This window comes from Salminus brasiliensis, chromosome 22 (assembly GCF_030463535.1).
Source record: "Salminus brasiliensis chromosome 22, fSalBra1.hap2, whole genome shotgun sequence".
Classification (NCBI taxonomy): domain Eukaryota; kingdom Metazoa; phylum Chordata; class Actinopteri; order Characiformes; family Bryconidae; genus Salminus; species Salminus brasiliensis.
The window spans coordinates 22,971,459-22,998,073 of NC_132899.1; the positions used below are offsets into that span (position 1 = coordinate 22,971,459).

General features: G+C 39.0%; 1 protein-coding gene across 3 annotated transcripts; it reads left to right on the top strand.

Moving 5' to 3' along the window:
- On the top strand, positions 1-25,662 carry cyth3a (cytohesin 3a). Of its 3 annotated transcripts, none has more exons than XM_072666645.1 (13): positions 1-223; positions 10,058-10,140; positions 10,229-10,293; positions 10,388-10,454; positions 10,574-10,692; positions 13,364-13,444; positions 13,730-13,842; positions 16,734-16,882; positions 17,071-17,182; positions 19,172-19,248; positions 20,347-20,418; positions 20,509-20,663; positions 24,360-25,662. In XM_072666645.1, the coding sequence occupies exons 1-13, from the start codon at positions 205-207 to the stop codon at positions 24,430-24,432; spliced, it is 1,185 nt and encodes a 394-aa protein (XP_072522746.1). In that variant the 5' UTR covers positions 1-204; the 3' UTR covers positions 24,433-25,662. The 3 variants fall into 3 exon arrangements, with proteins under 3 accessions (XP_072522746.1, XP_072522745.1, XP_072522747.1); XM_072666644.1 differs by lacking the exon at positions 1-223 and adding an exon at positions 4,075-4,137; XM_072666646.1 differs by lacking the exons at positions 1-223; positions 24,360-25,662 and adding exons at positions 4,075-4,137; positions 22,149-22,194.
- The last annotated feature ends 953 nt before the right edge of the window (positions 25,663-26,615 follow it).

The window sequence follows — 26,615 nt, forward strand, 5'->3', positions numbered from 1 at the left end:
CTTTCAGTGAGGAGGAACGAAGGGAGCTGACCGAGGGAGGACTCCTGGACGCTGGACATCATTTCCCCGCTAGCATTAAGAGGATATCACCGTGTTACTGCTGACGAGCTGGACCACCGGCTCTGTGAAGTAGGGGCTGGGCTGGGGCTTCTCTCCTCTGGCTCGTAATAATCTGTTTATATCAGGGCATTTCGCCTCGTCAACATGGATGAGGACAGTAGAGGTAAGAGTTCCTTATTTTGTGAACGTCAGTGTTAGTGTCTGTCAGTAATGTGCACTTTATTGTGCAGTTCATGTCATACTTTTCTCACCATCCTCTCTGTGAAGCTACTGGACCGTTAGCCATAGCACAGTTCCAGTCCTGTGCGGTTTGGGGAAGCTGCTGGAGGTTTCCCAGGCTTCACTTACCTGCAGAAATGCCAGTCAGTATAAACACTTAAACACATGGCAGCAACAAATGTACATATGTTAGCTTATTTATTTATTAGTTTGGATGCTGGGGGGCATCCACATGGCGGTACTGGATTTTGTCAGTGTGTTGGTTTGGGTGGTGCTTTGGCAGATGTCACTGTGAAGTGTTTAAGGTAGGTAATCCAGTGAGAAATGAATCAGGAAGGTAAAGAAATGGTTTGTTTATTAATGCAACTGCCATATCTTCACCAGCCTTTACTTATCTACACCATATGTCCCATAGAATGACCTGCTCTGGATCTTCAGCTCACCATGCCCAATGCCAGGTGTCAGCTAGAGAGGTACAAAGCCTCTCATCTTTGGGTTGTGGAGCAGAGGAAGTGATGAAGCTCCATACCATATCTTCGGCATAGGCTGGAGTGGTGTTTGTGATCCAGGCGTAATCACCCAGCATCAGCACCTGACCTCACTAGTGCCCTTGTGGCTGAATGCAGTTATAGTCTTACAGCAATGGTCCATTATTTAGGGTAATGCCTTTGCATACATTGAGTTAGCAAGCATCTTCAACCTTTTGGATGTTTTGGTGCTTGTTTCCTGGACAGGGATTTAGACTAGTGAATAGATATTGTGTATTTTCAAGGAAAGTCCATAGAAAGTTAAACTTAGTGCATGTGTCAGTGCTAAATAAGCATTTTTCCTTCGCTAACACACTCAATCAAGGGTGTAGACACAGTTGGTGGTGATTAGAGCGCTGCATTTATATCTATATTAACCTCCTAGCCCTTGTGACAGATAGTCAGCAGTGCAGACGGACACACGGTCATATGATCCAAAAGGAAAAATGACTTAATCCGATGCATCAACACCAGGTCCACTGCAACGTCTCATTATACTAAATAAAAAGGAAACATTCAAAAAGGTCTTTGGACAAATTTAGACAGAAGTCTTTTGAAAGATGTTCTCTGACACTGAAATAGCACACAGGACCCCTGTGACGGAGCTGCTGTAGCTGTGTGTGACCCCCCCCCCTCCCTCCCAGAGCACTTAAGTCTTTAGAGACTGAATCGGCTTGGTCAGCATACTACAGATTGTGTATGTGCATCTTGGTCAAACGAAGAGGGAGGGGGTAAAATGAAGAATCCGCCTAATGTTCTTTAGCCACGGGGGACGACTGTGGAAGAGATGTAGCGGCACCTTTCGAGTCAACTTCATTGACTCCCTCTGTAACTCACTAGGTAGTTTGTTTTATCTGAGCGTGGGAAAAAGCAAACGGAAAAGCTTTTCCCTCCATTCGGTCTGGATGAAGGTTGAATGGGGAGAAAGAAAGGCTCTGGGTCAAGGACGTCATGTGTGGGCACGCTGCCAAAACGACCTTAAACAGTTTTTGGGAAATGCTATGCTGTGTGTTAACAGTGGCTTCACTACTGGGTGAACCTTGAAGTGGTGATAACTGCACTGAATTCTGAATGTCAGTTTTGTAATATACTTTTATATAATAATAGTATTGCAGTTTAACATAATATTCAATACAATTCTTGGTTTGTTTCTTTTTTTCCATTTTTTCCCTCAATCTAATCATTCCTAATGCCTCCCACTAGCTAGAACTTCCTATAACTATATGCTACCAGTGCGGGGAGGTGAAGGCCAGCATGTGCCTCCTCCAAGCCACATGAAGCGAGCCACTGCATCTTTTCAAACCACCTCTGATACAAAGCAAAATGATGCTGAAATGAGTTTTGGATGACTGTGGCATCATCAAAGATCGTACTGATGGTCAGACCAATGCTCGGACAACTGTGCCGCCCTTTTTTATGCTATTTATTCATTCATCTTTGAATTTTATTGTGATGGGTCCAGGGCCTACATGGAAACACTAGGCGCATGGCAGGAACACCACCTAGACAGTGCGCCAGTCTATCGCAGGGTACTGCATACACCCATTCCTAGTGGCAACTTAGCATGGCCAGTTCACCTACCATGTGGTTTTTTGAGAGGTTGGGAGGAAACCAGAGTACCCAGAAGAAATAATCATAATAATATGAATCACAACATAATAATCAAGCTGAATCAGTGCAGAATATCTCAAGGTGCAGTTATTCGTTTCAATAAGATCGGTAAGTGAATTGAATCATGGTAAAAAAAATAGGTTTCATGATATGATACATATATTTCATATATGTATAAAGACGAAGCGAAACATGGTCGAATGTGAGATTTCCTGATGAATCAAATTGGTTCCCATAGGATAGGTGAATCAAATCGTGAAATGTGAGATTTCCTAAAGCTGTAACTAATTCGAATTGTTGGGTTTATGAGCAGATCATGCTTATTTCCCGGATGCTCAGTTCAGCAAGCTTGGCAGTGGTGTGTGCTTTTCCACAGGCTCGATGCCACTGATGTCTGGCTCTGCTGGCTCTCTTGAGGGTGCCGTCTGGCACTAGGCAAGACACAAGCAGTGGTCATCCCCTCTTTACTACTCAGCTTAATCAGCATCACCTTCAAACAACCTCAGCACACCTTGAGACACCTGGCTGAGACTCACATTTCCATTGTCTTTAAAATCATTCAGCTTAATGGTGTATTGTTTTTACCCAGTCAAGGAAAGGGCTTGTCTGGTGGTGGTGGTGATGACTGATCAATATCACCAGGACATTATGCAGCCTTCCTACTAACCTAACAGAGACGTTTATATTGAATGGACGTTTATGTGATGAAGAGTTTACTTGCCTGTTTCCTTGTACTAATGACACCGCAGAACATCTGGCTTCTTTCTCAGGTGTGGTTGATCTCAGAGGGAATTGGGGCAGAGTGGTTTAAAAGAGAGTACCTGCAGGGAAGGAGAAACAATTACCCACCTGTATTACCTGTGCCTATAATGGTGTAGCCCAATAGGTGGGACTTTTGGTATATGTGGGGGACGGTATCAGGTGTTTTTGTCTCAACAGGTTTTGCAGCCTAAATGAGATGATTCAGGTAGCGTCATCATACTTAGAAGTCTTAGGAGTTCAATTTGATTGAATCTAGGACATTATAATTAAAAAATATATTTATATCATTTTACTGACTTTTAAGTGTACTCTTAATTGTGCTGTATTTGTGTTTCACTGTTTTTATTGGGCACCTTCCATATAAATAATAATAGGCCTTTTTTAATATTGTGTTGTTTAATGTCTACTTCAAGTAGAGGTTACTTAGACTTGACGGTATATGACAATATTTTATCGTATCAAGGATATTGTTAGTGTTTAAATAAACACTGATCAACTACATGTGTCATTACAAACATTACTCAGTACAGAAGAGTATCTGAAAAGAATTTTTTAGGAATCTGTTGCTACTATTGTATTTCATCTGTGATTACATGTATCGTGATAAGTAGCGTATATCGTGAAAAATGTCTTTAAATATTATGATGTGTTTTTTTTTAGCATATCGCCCAGCCCTACTTAGACTGTAGTTCTGCTGTGGTATTTTCTTCTGTACGTTTAAGAATTCATATGTTAACAGCTTATAATTCACTTTTTACTGAAATATAGCATATTAAAAAAATAACTTTTTTTTTTTGTTAATCTGGGTTTGTTATTAACATTTAACTTAAATAATTTCAGCCCTCTGTAATGTAAAACAGACTGCTGCTTTAAGCTGCTACATGAAGTTCTGAAGCCCAGCAACATATTTAGACTGATATGGACATGGACTACTCACTACAGGAACATAAGGATTACGGTACAAATATGATTACTTTTATGCATCTTAAAGCTGTAGAAAGTGTGTCAAGTTGACTTGACCAACGTCAGTCAGTTATTTTTTGGAAAGCTACATGAACCAAACCTATAACCATTATAGATTACAAAACAAAGACATAAAGACATTATAGATTGTGGTCCTTACAAACAACAGCTGATATTTTCTTTATGGTAAACCACCTGCACTCGCCGATTCTGAGCATTTACCCGTAGTTACTGTTTGTGCATTCAAAATGTCTTTGTTTCCAAACCAGCATCTGAGCATCTGTTTTCCCCAGACTGAAAGAGCCTCAGGAGTGTATGAAGAGGGTTTTTGTTGTTGTTGAGTGCCGCATATGAATTTGCTTTATGGAAACACTGGCCCTGAAGACGTTTTCTCAGCAAGAGAAGAAGAAGACTAGGATAAGGGCATTGTTTTAATCTGTTAGACGCAAGTGTTTTCATTCTTGAACCATTTATTTTAAAAGGATGAAAAACTAAAAGCTTAGAACGCTCTGTTGTTGAGATGTGGCTGTTGATTCTCATGGTCTCAGTGGGGGATTTTAAAACAGTGATGGCTAGTACTAAGGGTCTATTATGCATTTCACTCACAGCTCTTTCATACGAGCAGTGTTTTGCATGGTGCCCCCTGAATTTCTTGAATTCCTTCTTTCTTGTTTGTGACGGCAGTGAATACCTGGAGACATCAGGTTTCAATCTACAGATACGTATCTACTCTCACAGAAGACTGGTGTTAACTTCTTTGGGTTGGCGCCCTCATAAATAACAATATATATATTTATCTTCAGATCTTCAGAATCTAGAGATAAGGTTCATAATAATAATTATAACAGATAATAATAACAGAAGAAGGAATAAACCTAGCCTTTAATGAAAAGTCGTTGTAAAATGATTTTATTCCAAGTCATGTTGGAGCATTTCTATTGGTCCATTTTTTGTGAACTTTTTGGCACAATATAAGGAACCATTGTCAGATTTACATCATGTCAAAAAGTGATGTAAAAACTCGAGATGCAAGATACAACTCTACCCACAGCCCTTATAGACCCACCTACTAAGAAGTCCAAAAAAATCTAAAGGCTAAAGGAATACTGAATGCAACGACAGCCTACACGATGTACACGGCCCAAGAAAAACTTGATCTGAATACAGCAAAGTCATCTATGTGGCAGTTCAAGTGCTTGGTGTCTTGGGAACTTGAGTCTTCACAACTGGCTGCCCATTTTTCAAAGAGGGGTTGCCGAGTTTTCAGGAAAACATGACTATTAGTAGATAAATAGCAAAGGCTCTCCATATGCAGTACTTTCCTAAATCCCTAAACCACTGCTGGAATAGAGGGCTAACCTCAAACTTCCACTGATGTAGGATAAGGCATTTAGGCCAGCAGTGTTCAAAATGAAATGGCTTGATTTTGGTATTTATTAATTGTTGGATTAGATACAAAAATAGCAGTAGTTATATAGTAGTTATTACATCATTTTATATCATACCTATAAAAATCATATATATATATATATATATATATATATATATATGTGTGTGTGTGTGTGTGTGTGTGTGTGTTTATATATGTGTGTGTATATATGTATATAAAAATATATACAATATATTATATATATATGTGTGTGTGTTTGTGTGTGTATATATGTGTGTCTTTGTGTGTGTGTGTGTGTGTATATATGTATATGTATATAACGAAAAAAAAAAAAAAAAAAAAAAAAAATATATATATATATATATATAAAATATAAGTGACCGAAAGAATTAGAGCAGGGTAGTGTATACTTAAATAAAGTAGAGATGCTGACAGATTTTTGCATGACAGTGACATACCACTATGTGTGAGTAAGTTGGCAGCCACCCAAACCCGGAGCAGGGGAACCCCCCTTGATTGTCGTGGGGTATTATCCCTAATATCCCCAGTGTGTCTTTGGTAAAACTCTTGTAGATAACTGTTTTGGGGGGGATAAGAGGATAAAGAGAGCCATATGAGGATCAGGCACTGTTAACATCTTTTGCTACAGAACTAAGCTCTTTTTCCTCTCCATCTGTTTCACATGTTAAATGAATACACAAGCATTTCTTTGCAGGTGTTTTTGAACCAACAAAAACTGGGCCAATGAGATTTAGCTTCCCTCCAAAATGGTTGCTCTTGGACATGAATTGGATTGAAGACAGCCCAAATGTTCGCATCTGACCTGAGAAAGGCAAGAGTGAAGAGTGTGAGGACAGAAGCCTCTGGAGAATCCTCCAAATCAAATACTGTAGATTAGCCAGGCTGTTTCGTCAGTCCAATCGGACATCATATTGAATTACTTAGGTTTCAGATGTCAGGCATAAAGTGCCCCCTCTGCGACTCTACCCGCTGCATCACCAACATTCATCATCGAAGAATTACAGCACATATAATGTGTATCTCTTACCAGAACTGACAGACCAAATAAATCACTCCATATACTAGGAGAGTTAAAGTACATTGATGGATTGTGATGCATGATTTTAATGGGGGTGATTCAGCTGCTTAAGATTTGGAATGTTAGAGTTAATATTTGAGAAAGTATGTACTCTTTTAGGGTCAGAACAATATTCTCAAGCTGTTTTTAAATGGAACGTATTGGAGGGAAATCCTTTAGCGTTGTTTGTATTGTCTAAATTATATTACTTGTCATATTGGAATAACCTGTGTATTTATTTTTATCTCAGTCATACCACAATCATCTAATTGAATCAAGCATTTTGAAGTTCATAGGGACACACGATGATATCGGTATTGACTGACGAATGCTTACACAAAATTATCTGTATCAGACAGTTGTTTGATGCTGTATTTATTATTTATTCAAGTCCAGATGGTTTAGGTGATCTACTTCAATAGAAACTATGCATTTTATTCAATTTTCTCTATTTGTAATCCTAAAGAAATATCATTTTCATAATTTCTCTGAAAATCAGCGTTATCTATGTTGATTGATTGATGCTGGTGTATATGCTGGTATATATGTATGGGAACAATTGGATATCGGAATTGTCAGAATTGATCTGAATCGTTGTGTGGTTCTTTTAGCGTTGTCCGCCTAGGTCAGTTGACGGTGGCTTTGGCACATTTTAGGGACCTCAAGCTTGAGTGTTAGTCTGAGATGAAGCTGCAGTTAATCTGTATGGATGATTTGTGGGATTAAAAACAGCTGGCAAAGAAAACACCAATGTAGAGAAACAGACTGCGCTACAGTTAGAAGGATTTGGGGGCAGGAGACAGAGAGTTGGTTAGAAGCTAGAATTCAGTGCTAAAATTCTGCTTCTTTCACAACTTTTAGTTGTTTTTATAGAGAAAAAAGGTTGTAAAATGCTTACATCTGGAGGTATAAATTCAGCATGCATTAATTTTGGAATGTTATAAACGATTAAAAGCGATCACATTATAAATTCAGTAAAGTAATCATGACTTCAATGCACAGTAAACAGAAGATAATTGGCATATTATTTGTTCTTCTGCTGTGTAAACAGTTGCTGCAATCAAATCTTCTGATTTTGAAATTGTGAATCATACCAAAATAATTGGATTAAATTTAATCAGAAAATGTGAGATTTTGGAGGCTTTGAATAATTTGAATAATTTCAGAAAGAATTGAGAGTTAAGAGATTTACATTCCTAATTACATGAAGTGTGCAGATTTCTGACAAGCATTCATTTGAGATAGATTTTAGTGGTTATTAATTGAGTTGCTATTTTATTTGAAGGTAGTGAAGAGTTCCTCAGAACTGGTTTTAATCTGAATGTATCTAAAAGTTATTGGTTTTTCAAATGGTTTATACATTCTTTTAGCAAAGGGACAGTATTACCTATTGGCTGTGGTTTTGGCTTGATGTCACAGGATAATAAGTCATCAAATTATCTTAAATTTCACCATTAAAGTAAGATTGGATCTCAAGCTATCTCTCAAAAAATGCTTTTAGTTCTGTGTCTGACCTGCCAAAGATGGCTTAATAGCATAGAATGTAACGTGATTTCCTCAGTGAGTCGTAGGTCAACAGAGATTTGAACTGAAATCTGATCCTTTAGATATTATTTACATCCGACATGTAGACTACACAATGCCAGAACAAGAGACATTAACTCTGGATGGATGATGATATCAGAATCTTATCACTATTGGCAATAAAGGTAATTATTAAGAAAAACTATCGGCATCAGACAGATGATAAGATCTGACTGATATCTCAAACCAGTATTTCATGATGTGTTTATTGTGCTCAAGAAAAGCTGAATGTTTGGCGACGCTGCTTTTAACCCTCCATTTCAACATTTTATAGTTTAGCTATCGGCTCTGGCCTGGACTTCACCTGAACTTTAACCTAACCATCTCAGCTTCGGTTAGCTTCAAGTTAAAGGTAAAAGCAGTTCTCTTGCAGAGAAACACACAAGGTTGTGCCTCAGGCGTGTTCTTCCATAACAGACGCTGTTGACCAGCTCCAGATTCTGTTGTGTAATGAACAAATGGCTCCTAATTAAGATTGAATAAGGCCTCTTCAACAGACAAGGAGGAGGGCTGCATTAAATGAAAGCTTCCTGTGCCCGAGGTGAGCAGTCTAAATGAACCAACAGAGAAATGCTCAACCTGGAACTTGTGTATCATTTAATGTCTGTGCTCCCTCCTTTGTTTGGGGGTTGAGTCAGAGAACAGCAGGAAATCCCTCATCGCCTCACTTTCTACCTCCACAGTCCAATTGTGTTGTGCTTCAGGCTCTGTTATATAACCAGGTGTGGACAAAATGTACCCATATTGCCCCCCATCTATGTGAATCACACAAAGCAATGGGCCAGGTCCTAACTGACAGAACAATGCTAGAAGCTCATTTTTCTTAAATATGTTGTTGCTGTAGTCTTCAATCGGTTTATAATTAAAGGTTCATGCAATGTTTCCCATGGTGTTTAAAAATATGAATAATGAAGAAAAAGGGGGTTAGCGTCATGACCGCATTGATACAAGATAATTTGTGGCCAAATTGGCCTCATACAGGATTTTCAGCCGGAAAGCTGCTTATAGGCTCATGTAAAGGGTATTAAATGACAGTAATTATCTTTAAGTCGATCTAACATGGTGTCAGCAAGTTAGACAATCGAATTAAGGCAGAATATGTGCATGAATATCTTGCATAAACAAAGGGCAGTTGTTTCCGCCTCATCTGGTCATGACCCTATGTGCTTCCTTAGTTACCGTAATGTGAAGGCCCATATTTTCCTCGGGTCTTTTCAGTAATATGCTGGATGATGTCATTTATGAGCACTGAAGATTTTCATTTGATATCAGAAATGTCCTGAAAATTTCATTAGTTTTAGTGCTATATATGTATATAATTGTTACATACTGTTTATTTGGTATATTCAAATATACACTTTTTACAAAAAGGGGATTCTTTAAGAAATTCAGTCAATTTAGAACCATAACAAGTCAAAAACAAAAAAACAATTATTTCATTTTGTCAAATATTTAACTCCCCCTAGCACTAGCAATGCATCCAACATTACATCTCATCACCCAACACATGTGGAGCCAGCCACCGCCTCTTTTCGAATGTGTTTGTGGATGAAAGGTCCCCAGCTCCAGCGCACTAAGCAACAGACCGGCCAACGTCGTTAAAAAGTGGCACCTACATAGCTGAAAAGAGCATGGCCTGTTGTACTCTCTCAGACTTTTGTGGATGATTCTGTATGGAACCAAATAAACTGACTGAACAACTGAAGTACCGTCTTCACCTGTGTGAATTCACTTTAATTAATAGGATCTGAAATCGGAATGATACTTATAATCACCAGAGTCTTCAACTAACAAGGAAAAAGGGTCTTACGATTAAGGAATTACAATTGTATTATTACAGTATTTGTATTTTGTTTCCAATAGTACCTGAAGATCTCTCACTGGAAGAAAGAGATGAATTGTCCAACATTCGACGAAGGAAAAAAGAGTTGCTTGATGACATTGAAGTATGTATAATTCATCTTTGAGAGTGTCTTTAATATGACAGATTCTCAGAGTTACTTCAAAGTGACACTATTTTTCTGTTCCTTGTAGCGTTTAAAGTTTGAGATCGCTGAGGTGATGACAGAGATTGAGCAGTTAACATGCATGGGAGAGTGGTAAGTGTGTTTAAGTATCAGTTATTCATTTTAATGACTTTTTACTGAACAAATGTTCCTCATTTATGACCATTTCCAATCTTTTTCCACAAAGCAAAACCACTCAGAGGAATAAGCAGATTGCTATAGGAAGAAAGAAATTCAATATGGATCCTAAAAAGGTATTTAATGAGTGTGTGAAAATTATGTCTGATGTAATGCTGTTCTTATAAAATTCTTTATAAACATTTTATAAACAAGATTTTGTGGAAAAATAACACAAATGCATGCTTATTTTTAGGGAATCCAGTTTCTTTTGGACAATGATCTTTTGCAGCACACACCTGATGACATTGCACAGTTCCTGTATAAAGGAGAGGGTTTGAATAAAACAGTCATTGGGGATTATTTAGGGGAAAGGTAAGTCACAGTTTTTTTATTAGCAAAACAGGGATCACATCTTCTGCCACAGCCTTTAATAAAAACGTATGTCTTGCTAAGCCTCCTCCATATATCAGCCTACCCACTCCGGAAATGAGCTCCATTATTGCAACAGATGAAAATGTCTTGTGATTTCCTCAGCTCTGTCGAACCTCTCACCCTGACAACATGCCAGTGTCTTATCTCCCTAATATGGTCCCTCTACCCGCACCAGACATCCAGGAAGCATTTATTGCCTCCTGCTCCCCATCTGCCCACTGTCAGCATCCCCTTACATCGAGTGGAATAGTATAGTAAGCCTAAGGGTGGACGACACAGGGCTGGAATAATTGTACTAATTTTAAAAGATTTGAACTTTACTTGATATTATTGAAATTTTATAATTTTGTCTCAGGCACTGCCACACAGAAATCACATAGACATAGTGTTTATTCCATAATAAATGCTCTCAGACAAGATAAAAGTGCCAGTCATAAAAATCAGTATTGTTATACTTTAAGCTGTCCTAAAGAATAAATAATAAAAATTTAATGAACAAATTATTGTTTTAAAGCAACATTCTGTAGCAATTCTACCTTAAAATAACAACTGCAAAATCATGTTGATGCTCCACTGACCTGTAATGGGGAGTGTCTATATATTGTTGCCACAGAACGCTGCTACTGCACTATGTGACTTTGGTGGCATGCATAACGCCAACAGAAATTCAACATCTGTCCAACATTGGAGCTTTGATATGAACCCAGTGTTGGTACAAAACTGTTATGTGACTTTCATTTACAACAAAAATTCAATATCTGTCTAACGCTGGAGTCTGATGTTACCCCAGTGTTGTTTTTTTGCCAGATTTCAACCAAAATTCAAAATCTGTCAAACGTTGGGTTTTGACATCATCCAGTGGACTTTTGCCTGTATTACCATTAAAGAAATGCTACCACACACCACCTGCATGTAGAAAATTTGTCAGGAGTAGGAGGGCAGTGTGTTGTTGTAGGATGTAGACTGAGTGAATTATATGTATACATGTAAATGTGGCATTCATTTTTTCAAGATTAAGAAGATCTTTCTTCACTTTATTTATATACCATTCTTGTATATATAGCTCTATAATCTAAAAACGCTTTACACCATACTATACAATATTGCAGATGTTTGTTTCTCATCATCAAAACCAGTAACCATCTAACCCTTTATAAGCAAGTGTTCCCAGTTCAATTTGATGTCAGAAAGATGTTGAATTGGTAAATCGGACAGACATTCAATTTTAGCTAAAAATTAAAATTATTAAAAAGTTTGACAGACTTTTTTGGTTGGAAATTAAAGTGAAAAAATTGGGTTGATATCAACCTCCAATGTTTGACAGATGTTGACTTAAAACCACCATCAACGTTAACATTATGATGTTTAATAGACGTTGGATTCTGGTCATCATTTTACAAATAAATGTTTTGTCAATATGATGTTGGGTTATGTCGTGTGTACAGTAAAATAATGTAATGGGAAACTGTAGTGAAAATGTACAGTTCCGGACCTGCAGACAGTCGGACTGATTTTTTTTCTTATCAAGAGCAGTTGCATTATTGACTGAGACTGCTGAAATAAGCCAGACCAAATATTGTGAGCGAGTGGATGATTCCGTAAGAAGAGGAAATGAGAGAAGTAAAGGCCATAAGACAAATAAAGGCACATTGCAAGAAGCAAATAGTGCCGTATCTGCCTAGGCACACAATCCAGGCTGGTAGACGCCATAACACCAGCCTGGCAATATGCCAGCTAGGGCACCATCATCAAAGAGTCATCCTTTTTTATTCATCTCAGACTGTAAACAGTGGTGGATGCGCCATAGTTAGCAATTACTGCTAATTCTATTTGCACGCGGCGCTTAACCCTGTTATTAGTGAGGCTGTAATTAAAGGGGCAGTGTGGAGTGGAAACCTGTCCGTCTGTGAGCTGGGCTATCCAGCTGGAGTGTATCGGTCCATTAGTTTTCCTTTCCCACCTTCTCTCATTGTATTGCCCACACAGCTGCTTTGTTGCCATAGATAACGAATCACTTTCTTACATGTGGGTGAGCACTCACAGTCCTTCTTTCACCCTGCTGTTGTTGTAGTTTCCGCAGTTTGATGCTTTTGTAATAGAAGTGCAGATATCAAATGCCATGAATTATTGGTCTACTCAGAGGACCAATAATGATCATAGGGCAGTATGCAAGATTCTCCCATCGTAGGAAACTGAGCTTTTTAATGACTGGACTCATTTGTAAAGGCTTCCTAATGTGTCCAGTCTTAAAAATTCTAATTACTTGATTAATTGTTGAAATAGATTAGATTACTCATTTACTAATAATAATTAATAGTGCCAGTCTTACTATATATATAATAATCATAAATCTGCTGTTAGAAATTCAGCATTTCAAGAGACCAGATCTTTAAATTACGAGAGAAAATCATGCCCGGGCACAGCTTAGTTGATCGCCATATTATGCCGGTTATTAGGGGAAAGGGGGTTAGGCAGTAATTACATTAGCAATACGCAGCAACACAGCAGATTTTGAAGATGTCTGATATGCCCTTGTGTTCCTTAAATGATTTACCATCACATACATCTGAAAATGAGTGGGAGAGACAGCCATCTTTCTGTCTGTCCTCAGGGACGACTTCAACATCAAGGTTCTCCAGGCCTTTGTGGAGCTTCATGAATTTGCAGACCTCAACTTAGTGCAAGCTCTGAGGTAGGCAATCTGTTTTCTCCATTATCCAAAACTGCTTACAAGTGAAGAGAATTCATTAAATTGTGTCTTTATTTAGCATTTCCAGCATTGCTTGTATTCCTGGACTTTAATTAGCGCAGGCCTTTATTTCAGTTTGTGTAGGCTAACAGTAAACACTGTGTTTGTAGGGTCTTTTAGATAGAACTATGTCATTTATTGACATTTCTGTCATCTGTTTTAGAAAAGGATACCAGGTAGTTTAGATGTCTATCATCATTTGATATTCAAATCTCTTCTTTCTGTCAGGCAATTTCTGTGGAGCTTCAGGCTGCCAGGTGAGGCTCAGAAGATTGATCGGATGATGGAAGCTTTTGCATCGCGATACTGTCAGTGCAACCCTGGGGTCTTCCAGTCTTCAGGTCAGCATCCTAAGAAAACAGAAAAGATCTGAAAAGATTCTGTAGCTTGAATAGCTCTGTTCCAGGGTTATCAAAATTCATTTAAGTTAATGAGATTATTATTATTATTATTAATACCACTAATTTTTCAATGCTATTAACACATTTCCTTGTTTCAATAAAATCCACAATACAATCATTCAAATGCAAAAGAAATTGGTTCCTCATTTTGTTCCCAAATTTTGTCCCACCCACTAGCAAGGACTCCCCTATCACACAATGCCACCAGCACTAAAAAGGTGCACATGTAACCTCTAAAACATGTGAAGTCAGATGAAGACGCAGAAGAACGCAAACTGCCAAGTCTGTTACATCAACAGACTTAATAGACTAACAGACTTTAGCATTGAGTTAAGTGATGGGGGAGAATGAGGGCCATCTACAGAGGATGAGACCAAGTGCTCTCTTCAGCCCTATTCAGATGGGAGTTAGTTGTACATGGGGAGGTGGAGTAATAAAATTTTACTGCAGGACATCTGTAAAATGTATGACCAATTTGCACGGGATTAGAAATCTCGGCATTAATAACTGATATGGAGTGGCTGCTAGATTATAACACACGTCATCACCCCATACGCTACACAATCACTTACCTAAAGAGGTCCTTTGGTTGGTCTTCTGGTTTGCCACAGACTTGAACGACCTGAGGTAGCTGTGCCATGCTTAAACTAAATGCCTCCTCAATCGATTCCATACTTGAGAAAAGTTGCGGAAACTATTTGTCAAGCCGCACAGGATTAGTATAATATAAGGTTTTTTACTGCATTTTTATGGAAGGTAAAAGGCACAGGAACTCTTAACTGATACAGGATCATAAAAAACAAAAATTAAAATGACTGTCATGGCAAATAGGGCTTTGGACTGCTGGCCACGGATGGCTGTGGCTTCAGTGTGAATCAAACTTCAGTTCAGTACATTCAGCAGACTCCACCAGGTAACAAGTAACTCCGCTGTAACAAGAATCACAGAGATGCATGAGTTTGTAGCTGTTTTTAACTTTCTCATAAAATGGAAATCTGGAGGTTGTTCTTCACATGGTGTTATTCATGATGACTGGACCAATAGAAATGCTCCAAAATGACTTGGAATAAAATCTTTTTCCATTGAAAGTTAAGAAGGTTTTTTGCCTTGTCCTGTAAAGTTGTATTTTTGATATACAGGTGCTGGTCATAAAATTAGAATATCATGAAAAAGTTTATTATTAATTGATTTCAGTAATTCCAATCAAAAAGTGAAACTTGTATATTATATTTATTCATTACACACAGACTGATGTATTTCAAGTGTTTATTTCTTTTCATTTTGATGGTTATAACTGACAACCAATGAAACCCCAAATTCAGTATCTGAGAAAATTAGAATATTACTTAAGGATTTTTAGAAAGGTTAACCAAATGATGTGAAATATGAACACGAAAATTATGAGCATGTACAGCACTTAATACTTATTAATAAACACTTGAAATATAACAATCTGTCTGTAATAAATTAATATAATATACAAGTTTCAAATGGAATTACTGAAATATGTCAACTTATTCATGATATTCTACTTTTATGACCAACACCTGTATAGCTGATCTCACATCTATTTAAAAAGGCCCTTTTCCCAAGACGTCTAACGCTGTTCCTCTGACAAGTGTGAAGTCATTTTGCACAGTTCATTAGACAAACAGTAAATCATGAACAAAGCATATACAAGGTTTTTGCCTGACTGTGGCATTATACTACTTGCATAGTGATTAAAGCAGTGAATTTCATTTACATTGGATTTACAGTTAATGAGTTTCAATGGGTATGAGTCTGTCCTTTTGACTTTTTTCCCAGAACAAAACAGGACTGTACGAACAATTCTTCATCACAGTAAAATCTCTTCTTCTACTTGCTGTTGCTTCAAAGTGTTTGACTGAAAATGGGAGCAGTTCAAATGATCCATATATGATCATCAAAGGCGTGTAAGACGAGAGCACTTCATACAACAGCATCTCATGTGTGGCATGAATAATTTAGCGTTGTGTGCACACACTGGTTACGTCCGCTCTGCTGTGAGACCGAGTTTCAATCGGAGATCTGGGGAGAGTGCTGTTCTCTGAGGAAAGAGCCTCATAACTGCAAGGGATAAATAGCACTGGAGTTGGCTCAGGCACAGCATGAAGCTCTACAGAATGCAACGGTTTGGCACTTAGAGCAAGGATGGCACGCTAGGATGAAGCCCTAAACTATCATTAATTTTGAATTACACCCTGCTGTATGTCAGATCTTCTTTCCAAAAAGGTCCTGAACTGATTTACTTTTCAAGGAATAAATTGGCAGTGTTCGTATGTTCTGTAGCTTTGCACTGGAGCTATGAGGCAAATTTAGTTAATGACATACAGAACATACAGAACATCTGACATACAGAACATACGAACTCTGCCGTCCTGAGAGAGTGAAGATCACGCACCCTATGTGTTGTTCTCTGCATTTTGTGTTGATAGCCGGTCTGGCCACACATGTAAATTAGTCCTGCCCTGTGGAGAAGTAGGCCTTCCCCCAATCATGTTGATGTCCGCATGCTTCTTTCACTTTCGAGCGAGGTTCTGAATCTCTCAGCTTGTCCAGAAATGCATGATTACAGCTGTCTATGAAGGGGAGGGGTAAAAGTGAATTACACTCCCCCAGCCATAGGGGGAGCACAGGAGCTCAAAATACCAATTCTCACACAATGCTACTGTAAATGCCTCAGAGGCCAATTTACTTATGAACAGCACTAATGTGTGTAACGTTGTACATGTGTGGAAAGGGACCATATGTGCTGATATACAGGGTTTTGAGGAAGCTATTTGCTGACTGATGGTCTGTTTGCTCTACAGACACATGCTATGTCTTGTCATTCGCCATCATTATGCTCAACACCAGCCTGCACAACCCCAACGTCAGGGACAAACCGAGCGCTGAGAGATTCATCTCTATGAACCGGGGAATCAATGAAGGTGGTGACCTGCCCGAGGATCTGCTCAGGGTAAGCCTCACGGCGTGCACTCTGCGTACCTGTTTGGGTTGTGAAAGGACCAGCAAAAGTAAAACCATGACCATGATGAAATGATTCTCCATTGTGTTTTTAATAGCGTGTAGAAATAGAATCGCAATAGTAGTCATTTGTTCATATCATGCACTCGTAGTAACCACCATTTTTCCATGTTCTTGCAGAATTTATATGAAAGCATAAAAAACGAGCCTTTCAAAATCCCTGAAGATGATGGCAATGACCTCACACACACATTCTTCAATCCAGACAGGGAAGGATGGCTGCTGAAGCTAGGTTTGTGAGACAATAACACTAATACTTCAATGAATTTCTGCAGTGGACACTTTCCCATGCCCCTTGTTCTTGATACATTCATGACACAAGGAATTTTTCCTAAATCAGAGAAATACAGAATGTTACAGGTGGATCCAACTAACTGAGACAACAGAAGGACAGAAAAATTAAATGTTTGTGGCTAGTTAGCTTTCCAACCCCCTGTTAAGCATGTTAATGTTAGTGATATAATTAGTCTACGGTCACATTAGACGGACTACCAAAAACAGCAACATAAAGAGCCTTAACAACAGAAAAGTATGTCATAAATACATTAAATTGTAATTTGGTAAGATCCAGTGGTCAGATATATTTGATCCATGTCTCTATTTACATGTCCACTTTAATGGAGACAGTCTGAAAGGACACTCATCAACCTCTTTCTTACATCTTTCAATATAGCAATATCGCTGTCCATTAAGTGAAAAAGGAACAGAACGGAATGAACGGAAGCTGAAATGTGTGTGCTCTAAATTGTGCAGAGCCTTTTTGCTTTAGTTTGTTCATCTTTTTCTTTCACCTGATGCTGAATATTTCTCGACACAGTTACAATCCGGTTAACTGGGCCGGTTAACTGGACCAGAGAATGTGTGCCACAGCGAGCCGCTTTCAGCCGTTTGATTGCCACTGCGAGATTACAGCGGGAAAAGGCAGTCTTTTACCTGCAACGTTTTATGCCTGCCTTCCCCTGCTTTATCTGTGATATGCAAGAGATGGAGATGGCATTCAAGCCGAGGGGCTTGCGTCATCTTCGGTGTAGCAGGATAGAAATCTGTGCAGAGCTCACCCAGAATAATCAGCCTGTTACACTTGGGAGAAGCAATTTATGGCATGACAAAGCACACCTATTTATGGTGCCCTAGATAATATGTGGAGTATGTCTCATCTTTCGGTCTACCTCAGTGATGAAGCATATGCTCTGGGAAAAAAACTGGTCATGGTGGTCACGTACAGTTGCTGTGGAAAGGTATTACTCAATGTGAAATACGAGGTTCTTTCTCTATGACATAGTGACGGGCATACAGAGAGCCAGGACAGGAAATAAATAAAGGTAATGAGGGATAACATTACAAATCCAGGAGAAAGGATTAGTCAGTTTTGTAGCCAGGGCTGTCTGACCTATTACTGTAATACATAAGTGTGTTAAAGAATTCTGTCCATATCTGTTGTTTTCTGCATTGGTTTGTTATATATATATATATAACAATACTTTCCTTTTTTAAAATGTCTATGGTTATGTCTATATCTTCTGTTTGGTGTGTGCTATATACTCAGTTTGCTTTATTACAGGTTGTTACACAGTTGTTGCCATATAGTATAGACTTTGCAAGCCTTTCCTCTTAGTAAAACAATGCGTTTTTCAGTGGAAGGTTCTGTCATCAAAACTGAGTAAGCTAAGTAAGAGGTTTTGTGAGTAATAGCAGTCCACATGTGTCTTTTTGCAGCAATCCTGTGAGGAAAAAAACACCCCCACATTTACTTTTACTTAAAATGTTTAAAATTAGAATCAGATGCAGCACATCAGCTGCACATGATTAGAACATGGAGTAGACGTTCGGAGGAGTCTGTTATATTTAAACCTCAGACACTCAGTTTAGCTTGCTCTTGACTGTTGACATGCGGGGTATGACCATAGCCAGATCCAAAGAGCTCTCTGAGGCCTTCAGAAAAAAAGATTGTAGATGCAGATGAGTAAAAGATATCAGAACAATTAGAAATCAGCTGTTCCACTGGAGAACATTAGACCACTGCCAGCATGGCCAGGTAGGGTCAGAATTTGGCGCAAACAGCGTCTACAGCATCAACAGCAACCAGAATCCCTGGACCCAACTTTGCTTGTGTCAACAGGCCAGAATGGTGGAGGTGGCAGTGTTTTAATGGGATACTTTGGGCCTGTTAATATCATGACAGTATTATCATTTTCATCAATATTGACTTGTGTTCTTGCAGGAGGTAGAGTGAAGACATGGAAAAGGAGATGGTTCATTCTCACAGACAACTGCTTGTACTACTTTGAATATACAACTGTAAGTAAAGCTACACAGCTGGTGGTCGTATTTATTGCATATAGTTGTGATCACTGATGGTGCGTGTGAAGGAGCACAGACGAGGAATAAAGAGGAGTAAAGGAATGTGAGAAAAATCCTGTTTGTCCAGAGGTTTATCAGATGAAGCTCTTTTCTCTGCACCCTCCACACTTAATCCAGCACAGCTGTAACATCTGGAGGGGGTCCAGTAAAACATTTGGCCATTTTAAAGCAAACCTACCTCATAGGGAAGCTGAGCTGGCAATCCCAAGGCAATCACCACCCTGCTGTGTGCTCTCATCAGCGATGGAGAAAATAGTGCTTTTCGTCCAATAATAGTTGCGCCAGATTTAGACCCAGAGGAGAAACAGTAGCTGTTTAGTGTGCAATCAGTTTCTCAATTGTCTTAATCCCTCTCCTTCATAAGAACCCCCACCACCCCCCAACCTTCCATGTTGGGAAACATGCTGCAGTATAAGTCCTCGGACTAAATGCTTGTAAAGGGGAAGTTTAGCTTACCCCACACAAGGTCAAACATCAAAAACATGTTTGGTGTCTGAAACAAGCGTTAATAGTTTTACACTAAAACATCATGTAACTCAAATATTGAGAATTGGTACATTTAGAATTTATTTTGGAAAAATTGTACTTACTTTTGACTTAAATAAATAAATAAGTACATGCAAACATATGCAAACACATATTTCTGTTTATTAAAAATTCATTTCATATCATCCTCTAAATGGCCAGCACTACATTAATGGCATTTAAGGTTACTCATAGTCGAGTGAAGTAGTGTTGGTACCATGCAGTAGTATTTGGTGAACAGGGCACTGCAGTGAAGTGAAAGTGAATTACACTCTCCACCTGTAGGGGGAGTCCAGGAGCAAAAAATACCAATTCTCCATAACGCTGCTAACAATTTAACGCTATATTAGACTTAAACTCAAGTGCAAAACTAAAGAAGCAAACTTTAGACAGCACACACGGCTTGTCAGATTGCTTACATTAAGAATAAGAGAAAAACGGCAATTTGATTATGGACCAACCTAAAGCTGTAAATAAGATTTATGTGAAAAGCTACTCCTGTATCCCCAGGATAAGGAGCCCCGAGGGATTATTCCACTGGAGAACCTCAGCATAAGAGAGGTGGAGGAGCCAAGAAAACCAGTAAGCACTTTAATCCCCCTGTTAGTCACCCCATTATTCCACACACAGTGATTTGAGGTAGCAGTGGTTTTGACCCTTTTATCGTTATAGAACTGCTTTGAGCTCTTCAACCCAAGCCATAAAGGACAGGTGATCAAGGCGTGCAAGACGGAGGCGGACGGTAGAGTGGTGGAGGGGAACCACGTGGTGTACAGAATATCAGCCCCTACACCCGAGGAGAAGGAGGAGTGGATCAAATCCATCAAGTAAGACTAATAAACATGCATCACTCTGCTCCTAGCTGTGACCACTGTCTGTCATCAGTAGGACACACAGTCTGGTAAAACCATCTTTGTGGGGAACTTGCATTGATGTATGTAACAGTGTAGAGCAGGGATCTTCAGCTTCAGTTTGGTGATATCATGACTCATAAGATCGGCTCTCCATTAGACAGAAAAATGAAGGTCAGAAGGGCCAGTGGGTTATTTGGTTTCCAAGCTAACAAACAAACGCAACGTTAACACTGTTGGATGTTGTCTGCAGAATGTAGTTTTAGTTAGAAATGATTCATTAATGTTAGAAGCTGGCACAGGTAATTATATGGTCATTTATAGTGTTGCACCTATACAGATACTGTATGGCGCCGATACTGGCACCTACACACAGTATCGGTATCTGCAATGGAGATCACCGATACCATGAATCTTACTGACGCCCAATTTGTTTTTTATTTTACATAGACCATTTTTGTTTGCAAACTTTATTATAAAACCAAATGTTTAAACAACCAGTACGTTTTAACAAACAGACATTTAATGGAACCTTTACATTTATAGCTTTTTGTTTTTTTGGTTCTGAAACCAAAAGTTGAGTTTAAGGCCACAAATTGAAGTTTACTGGACTGGAACTGGACTTCTCTGGACGTTTTAGATTTTCCAGCAGACAAAACGACACTGATTGTTGGAGAGAGCAAAACTCTGTTCAGTCATACTTTTTAGCAGTGCATGGTTGCAAGGAAAAACAAGTGACCCCTTTGGAATGACCTAGATTTCTGCATTGATTCCTAATAGAATTTGGTCTGATTGTTATCCAAGTTACAATTACAATTATAGACAAACACAATCTAACTGAACTAATAACACACAAACAGTTGCACTGTTCATGTCTTTTATTGAGCACATTGAGTGAATGTCCACAGTGCAGGCTAGAAAACGTAAGTGAACCCTTTAATTGGATAACCTGTAGATCCTCTTTAGCAGCTATCACCACAAATGTTTTGTAGCTACAAATAAGATTTGTACAACATTGAGTTTGGGCCATTCCTCACTGCAAATGTATTTCATTTCAAGCTCAATTCAGGTCATGCCACATTATCTTGATTGGGTAAAGGTCATTCCAAATCATAAATCTTTTTTTTTTTTTTTTACCATTTTTTTTTTAGATGATTTACTTTTGTGCATTGGGTCATTGTCTTGTTGCATTACCCAGCATCTCTTCAGCTTGAGATCATAAACTGTTGCCCTTACATTCCCCTGATTTGATACGACTTTAAATTAATGATTCCCTCACTGATTGCAAGTCCTCCAGGCTCTCAGGCAGCAAAGCAGCCCCAAACTTTGATGCTCCCTCTACAATGCCTCACAGCTGTGATCAGGATCTGGTGTTGGTCCGCAATGTTCCTTTTTCTCCAAACAAAGCTTTGGGCATTTGTTATATTGTGCTAATGAAACTTTTGTCTCTGCTGTCCATAGAACATTGTAGAACATCCAGGTGGACTTGAGCAAACTTGAGACGGCCCACAATTTTTTTAGACACCAGCGGCTTCCTTCATGGGGAACACCACACTTGCAGTTTTTTGTTTTTTTTTCAATGGTGGACACAACAAAGAGTTTTGCCATTTGTAGAGCCTTCCGTAGGCCGTTTGCTATTACCCTTGGGTTTTTACTCACCTCAGATCTTTAAGATTTGCCCATTGTGCTCTTGGAGTGATCTTAACAGGAGATCCACTTCAAGGGAGAGTAGCAACAACCCTGAATGTTCTCCTTTTGGACACAACTTGTCTAACTGGGGATTCTTGTACATCTAGGTTTATAGCAGTTCTTCTGTAGCCTTTTCCAGCTTCATGCATCTCTATAACATGTCTTCTGAAGGTTGTTTGCATCAAGATGTGGCTTATACTGACCATTTTTTCTATCAATCTCATCTAGTTAATTGAAACACATTTTGCCAACTAGATCTTGAAGAAGTCATTAACCCAGAGGTTCACTTACTTTTTCTAGCCTGCACTGTGGATGTTTACTCAGTGTGCTCAATAAAAGACAAGTACAGTACAACTGTCTGTGTTATAAGTGTAGTTAAATTGTGTTTGTTTTTTAATAATATCTTAGATTACAGCCAGACCATATTTACTCAGTAACAAATGCAGAAATCCTGGTTATTTTAAGGGGTTCTTGCAATTGTGTTTCACTACACAATTCAGCACAGTACTATATGCATAATATGTGTCATCTTATTACATAATACTTTCTTACATAATACTCTGTTCACTTTTTTATTAATGAATTGTGTGGTTGGGACAATTAAGGGACAATACACTGGTGTGTTGTGTGAGCTACTTTTCAAGCATACTCGAGCAATAAAGCCTGACTCTGAAAATGGAGAATATAAATGACATGTTTTACAGCTACAATTGATTTGAAGGTTTGTCTGAACTGCTGTGTGTGAGCATTCAGCCGGAGTGTCCCCTGGCTGTTATTATAGAGTGTCTCTGTGCGCTGTGGTCAGTACAGACTGTTTGTGTAGTAAAGGCTGCCTCAGCATGTCCTGTGGAAGTGCCGGGAACTCAGGGGGCCTTTTGCCCCTCCTGCCCACCACAGAGCCTTAACTCTTCACTAACTGTCTGGGTTTGGGGATTTTGTGGCTCATATTCACCAGTAAATCTTTCTATCTGTCTAGTGTTCATAGGTGTTTGGTAAAGTCCTCAAGTAAATATGCTAAAATGTCTGTGTACTCTTTAGTTGTACTTAAGATTTTTCAGCTTGTACTTTTACTACTTTACCTTTTTTAAAAAAAGGGGTCAAGCATTAACCCCTTAAATGTGTTTTACCAGAGAATAGCCCCAGACATGTAATTCCAGCTGTCTACACTGTAAAAGATAACTTGCCCATGATCTACTTTTCACTCAAGTTCTGATTGTGACTAAATCCTGCTTTACAAACAAGCTACTCAGCTGCATTAAGTAGTAAAACTGAGCGAAACTGGCCCAACTAATAAGACCTCAGTGTGACATTGGTTTATCTTTTCTTGTCATATCTGTTAAGATTTGTAAAGATTCATTAATAACTTGTCTTTTAATTAAAAGCTAAAATCACAGGATAATTTCCAAAAACATGTAGAATATAGATAATACATATGAGTAGTACATTAAGACTGTCTTTTGAAATTTAGGGATTCAGAGTCAGAAGTCTGGAAGCATATTAGCGATACAGTCCTTTTAAAAAGAGAAATATTAAAACCCATTTGAATGCAAAAAACTGCATATAATACTTTTTTATTGACAGTTTTAAGAACTATCCCTGATGAACTGACCTGTAGATGTTTTTTAAATGACTAAGAGATCGGTGCAACATCAAGAATGAGTTTACAATAATGCCTAATAATTAATTATAAGGTGATGATATAACCTGACACAATATAGTAGAAAAACTACAACTAGAAGAAATTTCACTACATTCAGGGTTTATTATTGAATCAGTTTCCATTGTTCCGGAACACTCAAAATATTAAGATTTTCAATACACTAAAAGGCAAGGGATTCCAAACTTTTTAAAAGGACTGTACCTGAAAGTCATACTTCCACAGTACAGTACAATTGCACATTCTGGCAAACACTCCATTGTAGTTCCTAAGCCAGTGAAACAGGATTACGGGCGTTAATGAATCCGTCCCTCTGTTCTCTGCAGGGCCAGCATCAGCAGGGACCCTTTCTACGAAATGCTGGCGACCAGAAAGCGGCGGGTGGCTGCTAAGAAGTGAGAGCGGGGTGACCTCTGCCAGAGTATTTACTCTAATGGAGGGTCTGCCAGCCGCTTATCTGCAGGGGAGCCCCTCTTAATCACTCTGGAACGCCCCAGGCCGAAGAGGGTCAACAGCAGAGGACAGGAACCTGTGGTTTTCGTGTCGGTGAAGACAGCACTCAGCAGGTGAAGACTCCCATGGCTGATACATACCTCAGTGTGAGCTGCAGACAGACTGGGGAACATGGGGCTTTCTGGTGCAGAAATCGAGCAAAACGGCCAGTGGATATATGCTTGTGTATTGTGTTTGTTAGCTTTTCTTTGGAAAAGACGGCTGTGATTGTAATATAGCCCCTCTCCTTCCTTACGACTGTAAGCACCCTGCCACCCTGCCACGGTGAAGGACTGTTAATACCACACTGCCCTCTACTGGCTGACCACAGCAGGAGCATTTGCACCACATGTGTTTATAGTAAGCATTTTCCTCACTGCAGAAGAAACATCTCAGTGATGCACTGATATTTCCCCAGATAGTATTGATTATTAATGTTGATCATATTGATTGTAGTGGACAGTGACACTGCAGCGCCATGTTAACACCCACACTCTTAGAAATAGAGGTTCCTAAAAGGTTCTTGACCCAAGAAAAACGTGGTTCAGAAGGTGTTGAAAAGCGAACCTCCTGTGAACCTTTTTGGCATCTTTATTATTAGGAGTGTATTTATGCATTACATGGAGAACACTGCTGCAGGTCTAAGCAGCACTTGCCTACCTACTGCTGTCAGACTAAACATTCTCCAGCAAATTCATTACTTGACTGTTTGAAATCATTTTCTGGTCATATTAATATCATGAAAATCAGCAGGACTGGTTCTGTATGTTGTAAACGTGCATTTGTAGAGTTTAGTAAAGTATCAGAAAAGCTCATTCTTCAACACCCAACACCACTCTGTTGGCCAGACTGCATTTCTAAGGCTTCTTTAATGTTTCAGACATTGTTTTGAGTCCATTGTGTAATCAAGAAATGACTTTAATGCTGAAGTGTCATTGGATTTTGTTTTATATAAATGTTTTAAGTTATATAAGGAGTTGGCTTCCGCTGGTGTCTATTGCTGTATCCTGTCTGTATGATGCCTTAAAGCCAGGCTTTGGGTTTTAAATGCTTTTAGAAATCTACAGGCACTCAGGCACATTCTTTTTTTTAAACAATTTTACGACATTGGCTTTTACAAAAAAATTCCAAGTTTTCAAAACATCTGCCACTGTAGACTATGAAAACTTGAGAAACCAGGATTGGAAACACTTTTTTGGGGGGGGGGCTTACATAGAACAATTACCAACCATGTGAGCTTTCCCTCATGTGCCTCTTACAACAAACACAAAGGCTTCCAAACTGCATCAGAGGTTTTGATGACAGATCATGAAGCTTTGCTGAGCCTCCAGTTGGCATAGCTGGTTTCCTCGCAGAAGTTCTTGGCGAGTGTCCTTGCTTAGTGGCACGCACCAGTTTCTGAAGTGCATGGCCCACCAGCCAGTACCGTTAGTGGCCAGTGTCGTTTGTTAACAAGCATCGGTGGCAGGTGCCATTCGTAAAGTGGCTCGTGCCTGTGGATGCTATTTTCGGACGGCACAGTGGTCACTTCCTGGTGCCAGATGCTGATCATGGACTGAAACTCCTCTCCACAACTCTCTAAGGAGAAGACTGGAGTGGTTCTCAGTGCTACCAGTGTTCAGGCCTCAATCGTTTTTCTTTTAATTATAATAAAAAAAAGAATATAATATATATATAAATAAAAAGAAAGTGAATAAAGGTGTATTTTTATGCATTTTAATGTTTTCATCGACTTTCATGTGTAGAAAGTTGAAGAAAACGTAGCAGCTAATGCAAAAGCACCGAAAGCTGTATGAGTGCTAACAGCACCCCCCTGTGGAGGACCTCAAGCCTGGGGAACGTGGGTGAGTTACAAACCAGGTCCGTGAGATGCTTCACACCTAAAGATACTTCAGTTCGATTTAGATTGATTTTATTATATACATATAATCAGGTTTTCCATTCTATGGTACTTTTAAGAACTGGGCTTTTCTGTTAGTTTATTTATTTACTAGTATTGCACTGACTAAGCCCAGCCTGCGAACCCGAGGTGATCTAAACAGTAGTACCCTGATCTACATCCTGCCTGTAATTAATTCAGATTATCTAAT

Bases quoted from the DNA above. Each gene is read 5' to 3' on its own strand.
- cyth3a (XM_072666644.1), top strand. From the start codon at position 4,098: ATGGACATGGACTACTCACTACAGGAACATAAGGATTACG. The intron at 4,138-10,057 runs GTACAAATATGA...TGTTTCCAATAG, and splicing joins ACAGGAACATAAGGATTACG to TACCTGAAGATCTCTCACTG. The intron at 10,455-10,573 runs GTATTTAATGAG...GCTTATTTTTAG, and splicing joins TCAATATGGATCCTAAAAAG to GGAATCCAGTTTCTTTTGGA.